Source organism: Poecilia mexicana, unplaced genomic scaffold (assembly GCF_051168715.1).
Source record: "Poecilia mexicana isolate PSO_F unplaced genomic scaffold, ASM5116871v1 scaffold_2, whole genome shotgun sequence".
Lineage (NCBI taxonomy): Eukaryota > Metazoa > Chordata > Actinopteri > Cyprinodontiformes > Poeciliidae > Poecilia > Poecilia mexicana.
Window position 1 is genome coordinate 3,179,940 of NW_028263371.1, and position 17,348 is coordinate 3,197,287.

The following is a 17,348-nucleotide window of genomic DNA, read 5'->3' on the forward strand; positions in this document are numbered from 1 at the left end:
GTCTAAATCTACATAATACCGTAAACCGTTCCTGTTGTTTAAAAAACATATTCTTCATAAAAAGGGTTAAACCTCAAAAGTGTATTTGTGTATTTTCTTTAAGTCTAAGCATATGCCCCTAACTTTGACGATACATGATAATATCAAAAACACAGTTTGCAAATTAAAGCATTTTTAATCTATATAACTGTCTCGGAGTACAGCAGAAAGTAAAAATATACACATACCTTTCTAAAGCAATGGCCCAAGTCATTTATTTATTTTGCCAAAAATGATTTTTTTAAAATTATCTATTTATTTAGCTTAAAACATCTTTAGGAAAGAAAGAAGTGGTGATTTATTTATTTATTTATTTTTTGCCAAAAGTACTTTTGGCAAAAAAAAAAAAAAAAAAATGACATAGACCAATCTTTTTGACAGTTTAATAGAAATATTATCATACAGTAGTAATAGCAACAAAAATAGTATTATATATTTTCTGTGGTATGCAAATCTGAAAGTGTGACATTTGTGTTCAGTCCTATTTAATGACAGCAATAAATAACATCCAAACTTATGTTATTTTTAAAAGTCATAAAAGTAAACAGAATCTTCCAGTGTGCAATATACTATCAGTATAAATAAAGCTGCTATGTGAAGAACTATTAACAGAATATTAGTCAACAAACAGGACAAAGACCACAGGCAGGTCAGAGAGAAAATTGTGTAATAAAATTTTAATGTTAAAACATTAAATCGTATAACATGTCTCCAAAATGAGGTTGGAGTTGCTTTAAAATAATAAATCAACATATCTGAAGCTTTCAAAGCATGCCATCATTTGTAAGAAAAGGCTTAGTGATCCTAATTCATGTAGATTTCTGAATTTGTGGACAGCAACAAAATTATCTCATTACTTTGGCCTTTAGAACAGGAAGGATTGTTTGTGATACTCTTGAATGGCATAAATCTGATTTAAAGCCAAAAAGTGATTAAATAGTATGTTTTTTTAAACTTTCACAGCAGATGTAAATACTTGGCATGCATCTGGAATATTAGTCTTGTATATTTTGAGATAAGAGTTTGAAATGCAACTATTGATGCTAGTTTTTTTTTGTTGTTGTTGTTGTTGCTGTTGTGACCTGATCAGAAACTTAAAACATACAGCAAACTTGTTTGGAGCACACCGAGTCAGAGTGGAAAATGAGACACAAATGGACGCCTGAGAGAATTCCCATAGAAGGACTCCAACTGAAGCATTTTCTTTATTATTTTACCTTTTTTCAAAGTTCTTCACAGTTTCAGTGAACTTTTTATTTATCTGTAATTCACAACTTCCTGTTCCTCTGGGGTAATAAATATGATGCAACAACTAAAAAAAGACAAGAGATTACTGCATTATATAGCCTTCAAAAGCCAGAAAACAGTCACAATAAAACAGTTTGTCATTATTCTTGTTAATATTGTCAAATTAAAACAACTTATTCCATCCATCTCGAATCAGTGGAGCATGCACACGTTATTTTTCTGAAGTAAAACATTTACATAAAAAAACAGCAAGGTACTTCCCATCCAGGTGTCCATAGAGTCAGGCACTTTTTCTACAAACAAAATATAGAAATCTTATAAGACACCTAACAAAATCATCAAATATTTATAATGTTTAGTCAGCTGAGTCTCTTTCAAGTTTGACAGAGTAATCAAGTTTGATGTAAGTTTTGTATTTCTCAACATACAGAACAGTTAACAGAGTGAGAGGTTATCTGTGAAGCATCTTTAACAGGAATCTGGAGGCAGCAGAAGCTTCTGGAATCGATGTCTGATCTCTGCGGGGCCCAGAGATACCATCATCTCGGCAATACTGGGTCCTTGCTGCAACGCAGAGGGCAACAAATAGAGGTCAGTTAGGTTTCCTCAGAATACCAGACTGATTGTGTGTGTGAAACTGAATCAGAAGCAACTTCCTCATTCGGTAACCCTCCTGAAAATGTGCCGCTTTACCAAGTCGCCACAGAGTATGCGAAGCGCTCTGCCGTCTTTATAAAGCAAGACATGGCAATTCTGCTTAGTCATGAAATAGATGGAAATAAAAGAAGTTACATAATGTATGTTTTTTTTTTTTTTTGTTTGTTTTTTTAGTTTTTATGTGTCAGCTCATGAAAGTGCTGAAAAAGTTTGAAATGTGCAATTTTAGAAGAATAATAGCAGAAATGAAACCCCTGGTCTGTAAAAAGTCTAAATGACATCCAAAGTCTCACAGGGTCAGGATTATTTTCAAACTTAAATGCAAGGTTCCCAAAGAGAAAAAATATTGTTTAAATTGGTAACAATCTCATTTTAGAAAGATTTTATACGCAAATCCATATTTATTTTATTTCATTTGAAATTTGTTCTTGTTTCAGAAACATGCAGAAGCCAGAAAAAAGATTACTTTGTAAAATACAGACTTCTGAAGTCAGATTAAAATCTCCCTCTTGTTGCGGCGGTTTTAAACATGCCTGTGTGATGAAACTTCCTGCTGCCAGCAAGACCTGAGATGAAGCAAAGCCCTGATGGTGTCAAAGATATACCCAATAACTCATTCTAAAAATCAACCTATTAAAGCTGTGCTTTTCAGAAAATATATTTTCTGAAATAAATACACAAGCTTCAGACCTGACACAGTTTTATTCTAGTCTACCAAACTCATTATCAGACCCTCACCACTTATTGCTTAGTTAGACTTCCCCTCTAATAGACTTCAAAGGTGTGTTGTTTTTACGTGTTTGACCAAACCTATAAAGCTATAGGTGTATTTAAGTGTGCTGTACTGGTGCATAATAACATTAATTCAGTACATTTATGTCTGTGTTTTAAAAAAAGGAAACTTTTTAAGTCAATTCAGCACTGTTTTTCTGTATCGGATCGATATAGACCGATACTAAAACACAGATATTGGTATTGGAAGTAAAAAAAAAAAGTGGATCAGTTAATTCCTTAACTGTGACAAAAAAGCAAAGAAAATATTTTTTTATGTTACTGCCTCAGCATGTAAAATGATTTGTTTATCAGTGTTTTAATATTCAAGTAGATTTATGTATAAAATCTCCTTTAGTTAACATAAATGGCTTGTAACATAGAAAATTTGATATTTTAACAGGGGATGGAAGAAATTAGATATATCACAGACTAATAACATATGATTATTTGAAAAAATGACACAGATACTAAAAGCAGAATCAAAGTCTGACATTTTCATTGAGCATTGATAAGTGGATGTAGACTGGAAATTCTTAAAAAAAAAAAAAAAAAAAAAAATATATATATATATATATATATATATATATATATATATATATATATATATATATATATATATATATATATATATATATATATATCAGTGACGTGCGGTCAGGGGAGGCAGGTGAGGCAGAGCCTCACCTGTCATCATGGAAAAATAATATATAATTATAAAATCATTTATTTTCACCCTGTGGTTTGTACTATAAAGTATCTACTTTTTACTTATCTTAGCCAATTCTGATTATTTTTTCTTCAAAATCGCTGGATTTTCGCATTTTCTTATTCAAATGCTCAGAAGCGAAGCCGGTGAGGCAGCAGCGAGCTGAGCCTCACCTGGGATTGCGCAACCTCGCTAACTGCACTGGCTGCCATTCTATGGGAGCATGTTCGTCATGTCTGTATGCCGGCAATGAAATGGCTAAAAAACATTTAATATATGGACTGATTTTCCATAATTTAGCTTATCTATATAATGTACAGTGTTTTTTTTTGTCACCAACTGTGTGTGTATCGTGTTTTTAGTGCGGAGGAGCGATCAGAAACGGCAGAAAACAGACTCCAGGGGAGGCAGGCAGTTCTCTTGCCTCATGGCAGGGGGCGCTCATGATCCCAGATATTGTGACTCCACAACTGCAGAGTAAGACACAGTGAGCTAGCCATGGACCTAGACATACAGTAAATAAGTAAAGTACAGCGATATATTTGTTTTCTTCTCTCTTCCGACGTCAACATGAAAGACTACATGTCTACAGTTAAACAGTTTTCTAAAGTGGATTTTCAATTGAAGCAGGAGATAATAACTAAAGGAAGAACAACACCGGACTGAAAGTTTTGGTTCGAGACAGTTTTATGATTTTTAAACGGAGTAGAAAAGACATGCCGAGGATAGACTTGGCTTTGGATGAACGGATATTTTTGTGCAGAATTAGCGGTGCATGGATTTTAGGGATACGTAAAGGTAAGACAGCAATAAGATGTTTTTGTTTAGTTTTTTAATGAAATGTGCGTTTTGTGGGCTTCAGTTTCTGTTTAAATAATTCAGTAAAATAGAAGCGGTAGCTAATCTACCACAGCAATTATTTATTAAAACATTAAGCCTAAAACGTACTACAACAACAGATTAAATGTTCTGTTCTGTGTGCAAAATTCTTGAATGTTTTTTGGTGTTATATCCTAAAACATGAAGTGGTATTGTTGTCAGTTGCTATAGCAACGAGTCTGCGTAGCTTGGCGAATACAGATCACTTTGCTGTGGATCATAGCACGAAATTAATACCTACATTTCTAAGTTTCACTGAGTTAACGCGGTTATGGATGACATGTAAAAGATTAGTGTTTTTGCCCCCCAGCGTTGTATGCATGCGCGAAATTTCCGTAGGTCCAACAATGTTATTGGACATGGTGTCTAAGTCATAAGTCAGTGCCTCACCAGCAATGAACCTCACCGCACGTCAATGATTGATATATATATATATATATATATATATATATATATATATATATATATATATATATATATATATATATATATATATATATATATTTATTTATTTTTGGTCTTTTCCCAAATTTAGGTCTTGTAATGTAAATAGAAGTTGGCAAACTTGCACAAAAATGCCTTGTCATCAGCATGACCACTAAAACTGGAAGTTTACAGCCTTAGCTTAAAGCACGAGTTGACTAAATGTTCACCACACCTGTACTCAAGTCTTATGATTTTAGTCACTGCTTAGATATGAATGAACTACACAGAACCTTTATTGAAGAAAAAAAAATATTTGTCTATTGCAGGGGTCACCAACTCCAGTCCCCAAGGGCTACCGACTTTAGATGCATCTCTGCTCAAACACAGATGGATCAAATAAACTGCTCATTACCAGTCTATTGCAGAACTGAATGAGGAGGAGCTTTGTCCTCGAAGGCGAAGCTAGGTCCAACCAGGCGTTTTGCACAGCTGAATGGTTGCTACGGAAGATTGAAGGATTTCTCAAACAGTCATAAACGAATCAAAGGACGACTCCAGGTATGTCTTTGAGTGTTCTGGACATCTGTCCACTAAGCAGTAGGCCCATGACTGTGTGGCCTACTGACCCAGACTGAGAGACTGCTTGAAAGGCTGAGATGACGGGGAAGAAATATTGCACTTTTACGCAATATTAATTTTTTTTTTTATGTACCACTATAACTAACAGGCAAACAAACCATAAAAACAAACTTTCAAAAATGATCCATACTTTCTTTAAAGATTAAAAAATAACAATTAAACCCTGAAGAAAGAGTACAGAGTATTTATCAGTCAGCTTTTTAGACTTTACTCATAAGGCTGACAAAAATCTCAAGACAAATGACTCATTGGCAGAAAGTGTGAGACCTATGCATTTTGAGAGTGAGTAGCTCTCTGTGGCGTGGGTCTTATTAACCTCAGAGTGAATCAGCCAACATCTATTAAACACAACACACACACTTTAGAGCTCAAAGCAATGTAGACTGGTACCTGCAGGCCGCTGAGAACCAGGCGCAGCAGCTTCATCACCTCTCTGTACTTGGTAGCTTTGGTCTGCTTAGGCAAACTCTTTAGATCTTTGGTTAGTTGGTCCAGTGACAGCTCCTCTCCCTGCTCTTCTATTAACCTGCAAAAACATACAAACATTCATAAACTTGACAAAACACTACTGATATGCAGTAAAGACCTGCTTTCAAACCTCAGAACTAATGACGCAATCTGAGAAGCCTCCTTGGTCAGTGCTGCCACCTGCTGGATGGAGAGGGAAGGGCGCACCCACAGATAGGAGTAAGTTGGGCTCACAAGCTCCTTCAGGGAAGTTATGTGACCCTGTTGAAGAGAAAGCAATACATTGAATACTACTGAAGATATTATTTTAGACATGCAATGTCTTGGAAAACAATTTTAATCGCAAAATAAACTATATGCAACTTCTTGTTGATCTATCTCATAAAGTCACACTAAGGTTGTTTTCCCACTTGATACTCTGGCAGCCTAGATTTGATTGGGGACCAAAATTGCAACATTTGCTACATTTACAGCTGGTGCAATTTGCTTTCATGCTGCAGTGTGTCAAACAATCCAAACTTATTGAAAAACCTGTTCCCCTCCTCGCCTGTGGTGGCGCTGCACCAAGAACCACCGAAGGAAACGACACAAAAATCTCATAAGACCAATGGAGCTTCCTTCGTCACAAAACGTGAACAGAAGTGGACTATTGCCAGATTTTAGCAGTTGTAGGATCTCTCTTTCATATTTTGTAAAAGACCACGAGCTACTTCTCCTGCTAGTGCATTTATTTTGGCTCTACTGACCCAGAATGCCCTGCGCTGTAGTCCACGTCCTGCTTTTGGACGGTCTTCGGTCCGCTTGCATCCACACATGCATTTGAACCGCACGTCAGTTCACTTCAACTGAACCACGCTCTATGTTTTTAGGTGGATCAGAGTTCACTTATTTGGTCTGAAGCAGAGTTAGATTGCGCATTCACGTCTCATCAATCAAACCGCACTTTCTGGACAAACAAACTAGAATTTGATTTAAGCGGACTAAACAGGGCTGGTGTGCATGCATCCCAATGGACAATAACATTTATGATGTACAAAAGTAAATTTAGAAGGTTAAGGGATGTGAATATTTTCAAAAGCCACTGTCAAAGTCAAATAAGCTGGTGACTTTAGTTACTGTGATTAAGACAGATAGTGTTGAAACATTAGCCTTTATAAATTTTGCACAACAAAGCTGAAAACTAAACTGAACGTTTGCAAGTTCGACGTCGTTCACTGAGATAGTTGACTGATACACAAAATGTTGCACAACAGAGAGTCTTTGAAGATTCAAAAAGCTTTCAGTTTCTCAAAACATACTGCTTTTTTAATAGAAAACAATACAAAAATGAATAGACAACATGTATATTTAACTTTACGGCCTTCACGTACAATACACTACAACGGAAACAGATAAAATAGCGTACTGAATAGCACCAGTCCATGGCGTACCGCTCAGTGGAAATAAAGCGAATGTAGCTGAGATTACCTTACGGAGGTGTAGCACACGTCTAATATAATCTCCTTCAAGCACTTCTTTATCCTGGATCTCGGCAGCATAAACCTGCTGGATTTGCTGCTGTAGATCTTTTATAAGCACACAACACTTCTGCTCATCTTCAATTCGCTGCTGCAGATGAATTCTGTCCAAAGTCCCAAGGAGAAACAGAGAGCAATCAATCTATGATTCTTCAGAAAAACAAAAACTTCCAGTTGAGTAATTTATTTTTAAAGAATAAGTTAAACTTTAAAAATAGCCTTTGTAATATGGTTGGATTAATTTAATACAGATTCATATGAAATTGATTTCTGCCCCACCTGTTGAACTCTGGTAGCTTCTCCAGGTCTAACAAAGCAGAGTGAGTTGTGATCTTTGAAGGATTAAACTCAGAAATCAGTTCCTCTAACCTCCGTCCCATTCGATTGGCTGTGTACATGGATAAGAAAATAATTATTACTTAAATTGAGTTAATATTGACAGAGCTCATCTTAAATTTATTGCTACTAGGGTGATACCGATCCGCTTTTGATATCGGATCCGTTGATATCAAAAACGGATCCGATATCAGCCAAAAAACAAGTATCGGATTATACTGGCCTGCATCTGAAATCTCCACTCTAGCATTTAATCCGCCCAAGCATTTCTACCCATCAACACTTGTATCCCGCACGCAGACTCTTTGGTTAATAATAAATAGGTCAGTTATTCTCTTACCTATTGTTTTTGACTGTTGTTCTCTGAATAATATCACTTGATTATGTCTTTTCAATATTGTTATCGGCCAGTACTCAAAGCTGCGATGTCAGTATCATATCAGAAGTGAAGAAGTTGTATCGGGACACCCCTAACTGTTGCATGTCGCCCTTCGTCACTTACAGGTAAATCCAGATCCACAGTTGGTTGTGATATCCAGCAGAGCCTCAGGGAGAACCCCTTCCCTACAGAAGTTTTCAATGAATATGTCCCCCTGCCTCTTGGACAGCTTGCTGCCATCACTATTCATCAGAAGCGGCAGATGTCCGAAGGTGGGTGGCGTCCATCCCAGCGCGCGGTACATTAGGAGATGCTTGGAGGTCGAGATGAGCCACTCGGATCCTCGCAGAACGTGGCTGATCTTCATGTAATGATCGTCCACAATGTTGGCCAGGTGGTAGGTGGGGAAGCCATCTGCTTTAATCACAACTGGATCGCCCTCCACCTGAGGATAAGAAGAAACAGGTTGAAGAAATGTATTTTGGTGACCCCCAGGTTCAGAGTAACGGCATGCTGACGTTCCCAACCTACACCTTTCACGGGGAATTCCCCTCCAGACCGACCTGGGCCACCTCGTGGCGGTTCCATCCGAAGATCAGGTCCTGGAAAGGCTCGACGCCGGCTTCCAGTCGAAACCTGACCACATGCGGCACTCCCTGAGCCAGCTTCTCCTGGACCTGGTCCACTCGCAGGTGACGGCATCTGTTGTCGTAGCTGTAGAAACAGGTGAACACTCAGTTCTATGCAAAAATCCTGCACACATCTTTGATCCATTTTGTTTGTTCAGGAACAAATTTTAGTGACTGTTTAGGTACCGTGGTGTCTGGCCGGCCCTTAGAGCCTCTTTTTTCAGCAGCTCCAGCCTCTGAGGGCTGCAAAAGCAGTAGTAGCCGTGACCACTCTCTACAAGCTTCCTGGCAGTCTGATTGTAGAGGTCTAATCTTTGGGACTGGAGGTATGGACCGCAGGGTCCTCCCCGACGAGGACTCTCATCTGGTGGAATACCTGCAGATGGAGGTAGAGACTCGAGACTAGACTGTCCTTTATATAGTGATAAAATAAGGGTTTAAAATTGTAAAACAAACAGAAATAGATTCCAAAATTAATGTTTTTAACTGTCTTTACCATATTGTACTAGTAATTAGAGTGGATAGCTTTGCTAAAATAGCAGTCTAAGGGTGTTTTCACACCTGATCCTCCGGTAGACTCGGTTTAATTGGGGACCAAAATTTAGGGTTTCTCCCTAGTGTATTGTAAGTCTGGCGGGCCACTAGGCTTTACTTGCCTCCCCACCAGGCTAAGTGTTGTTTGTTTATTTTAAAAAGGGTTTTTTTTATACACCAGTAACAGTGACACTAAAGCTGGATTAAGGTAGGCTTATAGCTGACACACTGAACTGGGTGCGAGAAAGTGTGAACCAATTGTGCTGTACCTGCTTCTGTTGACCTCACAAGCTATTATTTCCAAATTATGATGCTTGATCGTCAACCTCGAAATTTTTGTAACTTTTAGCATTTTTTCCAACACAAAAAACACAGTGGGCCGCTGGTGGACTGCCCTAGCGGCCCTACCGCTGGGTTTAGATTTTTCATTTGTTATATTTTCAGCTGCTGCCGTTCGTTTTCACACCGCACTGTGTCAAACAATCCAAATTCTTTGAAAAATCTCTTACCAGCCCACTCCAACATGTCCTCTATGGACTCTGCTGCTCCTGGAACCAGCCTGCTCTGATCTGTGTCCTCCAGTCGCAGGATGAACGCACCTCCATATTTCTTTGCAAAAATATAATTGTAGAGAGCAGTTCTGAGACCTCCAAGGTGCAAAAAGCCTGTAAACCACAGCAATCAAAAACCAAAGCATCATAGATAAGTAGATATATAAGCAGGTGGTTATTAATGAAAAAATATAGTTCTTAAATCAGACAAAAAGAGGTTTCTATAAAATTAATTTTCCAAACAGACTTGAAGTCTAAATTCCCCACATGATTACAATGCATCATGCTTTTATTAAAATAGTCTACAAACCTATTAAATGATAAAATTTTCCTAAGTAAATATCAAACTGGCTAAGTACTTCGGAAGTACCTAATTATTTCTTGATTAAAGACAATAACTTACCTAAATTAAAGTTATTGCCTTTAGTCACAAATTCATTTTGAAGATTTAGATAAAAATTATCTAATGTGCTACTTATTGTAGAAATACATATAAGCACACATAATCCGCACACACGTAAATATAGTCCATCTGCGGGAAGCATTCACAGCGCTTCACTTTTACCACATTTTGTGATGTTACAGTTGTTTTCAAAAATGGATTACATTTGCCCTCTCTCCCGGCCAAAAAAAACAACACACATAGCACAACATAATGTCAACAAATTAATTTAATTTTATAATAAGGGTGTAAAATTGCATGTGGGAAAAGTGAAGCATACTTCAACTCTTGGCACACTGAACATTATAAGCATGTTGCTTAATACGTGTACATAAGATGCACAAAGAGGACGATTAAGTAACTGCTATTATCTCCCAACATAGAATAACTCCCAGTTAACTGAGGACCTTACCTGTGGGGCTGGGGGCAAACCGGACCCTCACTTCGCCCTGAACAGTGGAGCACCATCGGTACACAGCGGCTGAGTTTACCTGGGGCTCAACCCATCTGTGTCTGACTGCTGTAACAGACTGAAACCCTCTTTGAAGAACACGACTCCGCAGAAAACACCGACTGCAGATCTTCAACCAAACCAACATGGCGGCACAACAGTTTAATTACTAACTAATAACCAAAAAACACACACTGTGAGAGAGAACATGATCACATTTTAGCAGAATCTCCCATTTGGCTTCTATTTTCTGTCAATGTTTGAGTCAAATGTGACTAATATTTTTCTTCTTGTGCATAATACGACTGGAGAAACCGCTAATGTTACTAATACTGCCATCTAGCGAGAGCGCAGCTCTCTTTTTAGCCAAGTTCATATTTTTCAGCTTCTCCCTTTAGAGGGCGCCAGAAGGCAAGCCACCACGTTGGATTAGTTTCTCTGCTGAAAGATATGGACGAGAAAAAGATTTATCAATGCTTTCAATCTTTTACTGTATTTTATTATTTCATTTGACTTCTTTCATTGAGTATCTGTACTTTCTACTCCAGTACATCACTATGTGTTATACGTTGCATTCATGTCACACATTGCTGTTTTTGTTTCATTAGTTTGAAAATATCAGTGACTTATTCAAGTTAATTGGCTCAAAAGACAACTCCATGTGGTGTGACACTGGGGTTCAAAACATGCATTATTTGCTGCACTGTTCAGTAAAATGACATTTGTATTTGTACTTTTACTTAAGTGCAGTGTTTGAGTACTTCCTCCACCATTTCTTTGTAGTTGTGCTACACTCCTGGTTGAGGGGCTGAACGGTGCTCTTTAAGATGTTCAACACTTGGGATTAGATATCATCATAGAACCCAAACCTGCCTCACAATTCTCTACAACATGCTTATTCTAATCTGTCTGATGTGTGTTTCTTGGTTTAACACTGAAAATCGTGTTTCATTTTCCTTTCCCTTCACAGCTATGCACCACTTTGCGTTTGTCTGCCTCACGAAATCAAAGTTAAATAGAACGTGACAAAAAAGAAACTAACATCTGCCTCCTATTTTTAGAATATTTCCTCCTTTTAGTTCTGACATTTTACCTACAAGGGACGATATAAAGAAACAAAAAAATCTTTAGGCTTATAGTTTTCCAATGCTAAAATTCTAGTATGTCATAAATTATGAGTTTATGGATGCACCATAATGCAAAGGCAGAGTAGGCCTAGAGGGCCTAGGAAATAAATCTAACTCTACAAAATAACTAGACCAAAGAAGCATACTTAAACTAGACTAAGAAAGAATAGTTAGACACAAGAAATAACAACTAGGAACACCAAGAAGGGCTGAACAAAAAGTAAAACGGAGACTCATCAAATGAAAGAACGAGGCTGAGGAACCCAGAATAGTCAAACCTCAAAAAACCTCAAAACAACCCAGAACATAACGCAGTGAGCCACTATTAACCATGTCAGGAACCGTGAGTTAAAAGTTTACTGTAATACAGACCTCAATGTATTAAGTCATGACAGAAGAAAACCTGTTAAACTTGATTTGGGTATGCTCGCAATGTGGTGTGTATGGGTGTGTGTGTGTGTTTGTGTTAGTATATGTTAATAAATTTAAAGTTTCCACAAGTGTTGGGGTTAAACACATTTCCTTGCAGCCCTAACAGAGCATATCTGCATTTTTCAGTGATATGTTTACCTTTTGATGAAAGAACGCCACAGACTTGTTTGAAAAAGGAAAGGCGTATAGCTCAATAAAGGCATTATCCATCACTGTCACCTGTGATCAATGTCAGACTAGTTCACCCTTATTTTGGTGTTTCTTGGGACTGCGGTGGGTGTGGTGACAGATTACTGTTCAGCATTCAGAATAAATCCGAGTGAAATCTGTTCATCTTTGAGTTTTCACATGGAATTAGTTTTAGTTTTACTTTAAACAAAGCTCAAATAAATAAAACAGTATAAAATTCTGCTGAAGAAGACATGAAACATGAATCCCCTCACTTTTTTTTGCTTGCTTTCTCTGTAGCACTGATTTGCTGAAAAGCCAGCTGTGACTGCATCGTCACATTACCTGGAATCTTAGTTTGGCTCTTCCCTCTTGAGCCACGGCCGAGGCAGCCACCTTCCTCATCTGTGACATCGTCACAAGGCAACACACCCTGCACAATTAACACTGCAGTCTCAGGTGTCAGGAGGGAGAGAGAGAGAGAGACGCTCCACAGCACCCGGAGGACTCCACATACAAACAAGGTAAAAGATTTCACTCTGATTTCAGGGACTTGTTATACTTTATTTCTGTGCCAGGGATTTTCTTACAGGAGAGATCAATGAATTGTAAACCTTGAGGGTCCACAACATGCAGTTTTTAAATGTGATCCAGCTTTCCAAAAAAGAAACAAGTGAAATGCTGATTCATGCGTGGTTCACACTGTCCGGACCGGTTATGAAGTGAAAAATTAAAAGCTCATGAAGGAGGAAAAGAAGGGAAGTACAGAAGCAGCAACAATCTGATCCTTCATCGCTTTTTTCTTATATGTAAATGCATTCAATGCTGTGAATTAACCAGCTCAGATACTGCCTTTCAACATCAATGGCAGTTTTTCCAAAAGTTATATTTATATATATATCTTTTTGTAATGGAAAGTTTGTAAGGATAATTACATCAGTATTATTTAGAGCTGTATGACTCATTAGTTGTCAATCCAAACTCTCATGTTCTCTTTAACATAATTTTATTTCCTTTCTGCAGCATTTGAACGTCTTTCATAACTTATAATTAATATGTTTGTCTTTACAGAGAATTTAGTTGTTTTTTTTTTAAGTCAGCGTTACTGACTTAAAAAAAAAAAGTCAGTAACGCTGACTTTAAAGAATTTAAAGTATCAAAGTTCAGAGGTCAAACTTGACCTTTGAACTTGGGGGAATTTCTCTTTTAAATAACCTGAGTGATGTTTGCGCTTTCTCTTCTGTATTTACAAAAGTTTCACGGAGCAATCCTGAGCAAACACTCAGAATTAAACCTGCCTGTCATTCATCCTCACAGGCTCAACACAAGACAAGCCTTTTTGTTTTCAGAACTGTTACATTAATTGCTTCTCAATTAGAGAAAGTCACAAACAAACAAACAAACAAACCGATAAGTAAAAAAATTAAATTGCCTTAAAAGTCGAAATCTGTGGTATCCACCCAGTGATTTCAGAGAAACTGTGTGACTGCATTCACAAACCATTTTAATTGGCGTCATTATGTAAGCTTGTTAATGGACGCTGGTAAACTGTGGACATAATCTCCCATTTATGTCAGATTAATGTTAATTGTAAATTAAATACACAATCAGGGTTTAGTGAGTAAGGGGTTAAATAAGTTCAAACTGATACCTATTTAAAGGGGCTTTTTTTAAAAGAAAGAAAATATTCAATATTAGCACAATTAATAAATTATTGATCACATGTTAGCATAATTGTTATCTACCATCTCAATCTTTTACATGAAAGCACAGAACTTAGCTTTGATGTTTAAAGCTAAGTTCTGTGCCCTGGGAAAGGGTGAAACATGGAGAAAGATCTGAAAGGGCAATCTTTGGCAGTCCAGGAAGAGATCTGATCAATAATTTAGTTTTTTTTGTTTGTTTGTTTGTTTGGCACCAATTCATCAACATCATGTATTTACTGGGAGTAAAAACAAATTACGAGAGAAGAAATTTACTCCAGAAAAAGGCATTGGTGTTTAAGCAGTACTTATTTTTTTTGACGTGGTTTTGTATAAGGAAGATATTTCTAATTGGATTATTTTTTTAAGCTCGTCTTTTGAGTTGAAAATAGTCTACAGCTTATTCCTTAAATTTGACTGTAGTAGAGTAAAACCTCTGCAAAAGAGACAGTAAATACGTCTATCAAAGTAATAATTTTGGGTTTTATGTCTACAAGTCATGGCCTAAACACCTGGTAGTAATTAAAACCCCAGCTTTCTTTCTTTCCTTTCTCCAAAGTCAAGAGAACGCAGAGACCAGTGTTAGCAAAACTAAAGTGTAATCACGTTGAAAGAAGCATGAGTGTTTGTTTTACTGCTGAAAATCAAGGCTTATATTTGGCTGTTGGGAACTTCCCTCCCAGATTTAAGGACTGAACAAGATGTTGGATTAAAAACAAACAAACAAAAAAAACCTTCTTATGCAGCCTTGTTTTGTTCCAGCTGTTTTAAACTCCTTAAGAATTGTTTAAATGTAGATATGGTGAAATTTAGGCCAGTAGCTATTTTCATTTATCATTTACTTACTTACTTTAAGGATAAGCACAAAGTTGAAAACAAACAATATGAACAACAAAAATGTTTCAGTTTCATGTAAAAAAGATACCATAAAGATATAAAATATATAACTGAGGTTAATTCCATCTGCTTTTTCCTTGTCAAATTGGGTTTATTTATTTATTTTTTATTTTAATCTAGAAGAGCAGAAAAAGTGAATAGTTGAACATGATTAATAAATATATGTTTATAACTAATGCATTGTTTAGCACGATTGACAGACTATTGATAGCTGATATGTTATTGTACTGCAAAGCATGATATATATATAAAACATATTAAACATAATTTTGGTGAAGAACCTTGTTGTTCATGCTACAATGACAGAACTTTTGTGCCCATGGGTTAATCATCTCATAAAACCAGAAAATTAAATAACATTTCAAATTTTACGTACATTTTACTGTTCGCCCCATTACGCCACTGCTTGCCTTCGAAATAACTCACATAGTTTTTATCTTTTTCTGACAGACAGAGAACCAAGAGAGATAATAAACATAAAACATTTTTACAAAGATCTACGAGATGTCCCAACGCCCATTGTCAGAGGGCTGAATGGTGTACAGTTTCAGCATTCTTTCCATAGATCTATTATTGTCTTTGGATGTGTTTGTTGTGGTGTTAAAGGCCTCTTTATGCCACATTGACTGTAAAATATCTGATTGCCACTCCCCGACTACTGCTCACAAGAAAAACACAGGCATTAAGGTGAAAGGACGGCGACAATGGATAGACAAAGCCTTCAGCCCTGCTGTCATTTATCAGGCTTTGAAATACATAATTTCAAGAGGTGTTCCACCTCTGAGAGAAAATGTCACTGTACTGTGATTTGTTGAGTTTAGTAAAAAAAAGTAAATAGTGCATGTTTTAATAGCCAAAGGCCGGTTTCTAACCCTGTAAATCAACAATTGCTTTTCAGAGAATAGTGACTCATTGTGACCAGCTCTTTCTTGTTCCCTCTCTAGTGATTTTCAACACAAAGCCCTCTGATCCCATGAGACCGGTCACATTATGAAATCACGCTACCTATTCCTGCTGGTTTACCTCGTTGGAGCCACAACTGGTAAGAGCAGGTGGTTTGTCTTCAAGCAAAACACAGACAATCAAACTTCACAGACATAGAAAAAAAATCTGTCATGATTTGTTCTTCAGATTATATTTAAAGCTCAAAACAAACTAATGACTCATTCTAACACAGTATGTTGTTTTTGTAAAAATAAATTCCATCATTAGTAAAAGATATAGTGTTGCACAATAGTTTCCATCAGAGATGGTTCTGATTAAAAAGCTCATCAGCCTTTGCTAAGGCCGGAACCCCAGTTCCCGAAACCAGACCAAAAAAAAAAAAAAAAAAAAACTAGAAGCGCACACAGGGTCAGTACCATCCCACCAGATCGTGTACAGGTTAAAAGGCTCATTTGGCCTCGTCTCTTAAGACCGTGGGAGGGTTACATGTTTTTCTTTTGAGTTTGGCTGCTTCTTGGTTCACCTGTCCTCTAGTTGTTCTCTCTGACCACAACTGCTTTTTTTTGAGTCTGCTAAAAAAAAGAAAGGAAATAAAAACTAGATGAAAGTGAATGAATGAAGGTTAAATAAAGAAGTGTCAGATTAAAAAAAATAAATAAATAATCTACCCCACAGTAAACAGTATCTGAAAGTCATACCTTTAAGAAGTATCCTGCAAAGACCTGTGGCAGAACATTAGAGAAACATAATCCAATGTTTATTTCTTGTACGAGATTTTTTCTTTTCTTTTCCTTTTTTTTTAAGCTCACAGCTCTTTGGGAATCTATTGGTGCTAAGATCCAATTTGATGTCTAATACTGTTACTTTTATTATCTTTTGATAAATAAATAGGACCAAACCAAATCTTTGAGACAGGTTGCAAACACTGGGATGCCTGAAGATACAATAAAATAAATAAATAAATAAAAACCTGCAGCTGTCAACGTTGACACATACAATTAAATTAAAAAGTTCAAAACACTTGACTGCGTTACATATTTTGACCTAAAGCCTCTCTCCCGCGGAGGGTTACCCAGTTCAGAGAAGTACGTTGTACGGTCTTATACTGCGGTCAACAATACGGAGTTGCAGGCGTGAGTGAAAAGCTGAGCGAGGAGCGTCACACTGATGAGTTCGGCGGCAAAAACAAGCCGATGGCAGCTTGGATAAAACCAAGGTGGTATGTACTTTGGTGGTGTTTGGCAATGATGAATTCATCTTTCCAAAAAAGACCAAGCAGTTTATAGTTAACATTTCTAAACTAACGTTTGAAACGAAACGTCTTGGGTATGAAAACCTGGAAAACGGAATCACCAGACATGTTTGATTTGAGACAATAAACCGGTTTTCTAAACATACAAA

The 17,348-nt window shown here is 37.0% G+C and overlaps 2 protein-coding genes across 8 annotated transcripts in view; one reads left to right on the plus strand and one right to left on the minus strand.

Annotated features, from left to right (window-relative positions):
• Positions 1 to 1,210: 1,210 nt before the first annotated feature.
• Positions 1,211 to 11,274, minus strand: ears2 (glutamyl-tRNA synthetase 2, mitochondrial). The gene is made up of 10 exons (XM_015005405.2): positions 10,637 to 11,274; positions 9,741 to 9,896; positions 8,884 to 9,073; positions 8,632 to 8,782; positions 8,192 to 8,513; positions 7,633 to 7,741; positions 7,304 to 7,457; positions 5,967 to 6,097; positions 5,759 to 5,894; positions 1,211 to 1,851 (listed from the first exon to the last, which is right to left on the minus strand). Exons 1-10 carry the CDS (start codon positions 10,821 to 10,823, stop codon positions 1,756 to 1,758), a joined length of 1,632 nt encoding a protein of 543 aa, XP_014860891.1. The 5' UTR covers positions 10,824 to 11,274; the 3' UTR covers positions 1,211 to 1,755.
• A 1,513-nt stretch (positions 11,275 to 12,787) lies between these two features.
• The window catches only part of mslnb (mesothelin b), a 62,244-nt gene continuing 57,683 nt past the window's right edge, over positions 12,788 to 17,348 (plus strand). For all 7 annotated transcript variants that reach the window (XM_088009009.1, XM_088009017.1, XM_088009014.1 and 4 more), the window contains exons 1-2: positions 12,788 to 12,926; positions 15,947 to 16,044. In XM_088009009.1, the coding sequence (XP_087865135.1) occupies positions 15,993 to 16,044 (52 nt within the window). In that variant the 5' untranslated portion in view covers positions 12,788 to 12,926; positions 15,947 to 15,992. The remainder of the gene's footprint in view (positions 12,927 to 15,946; positions 16,045 to 17,348) is intronic.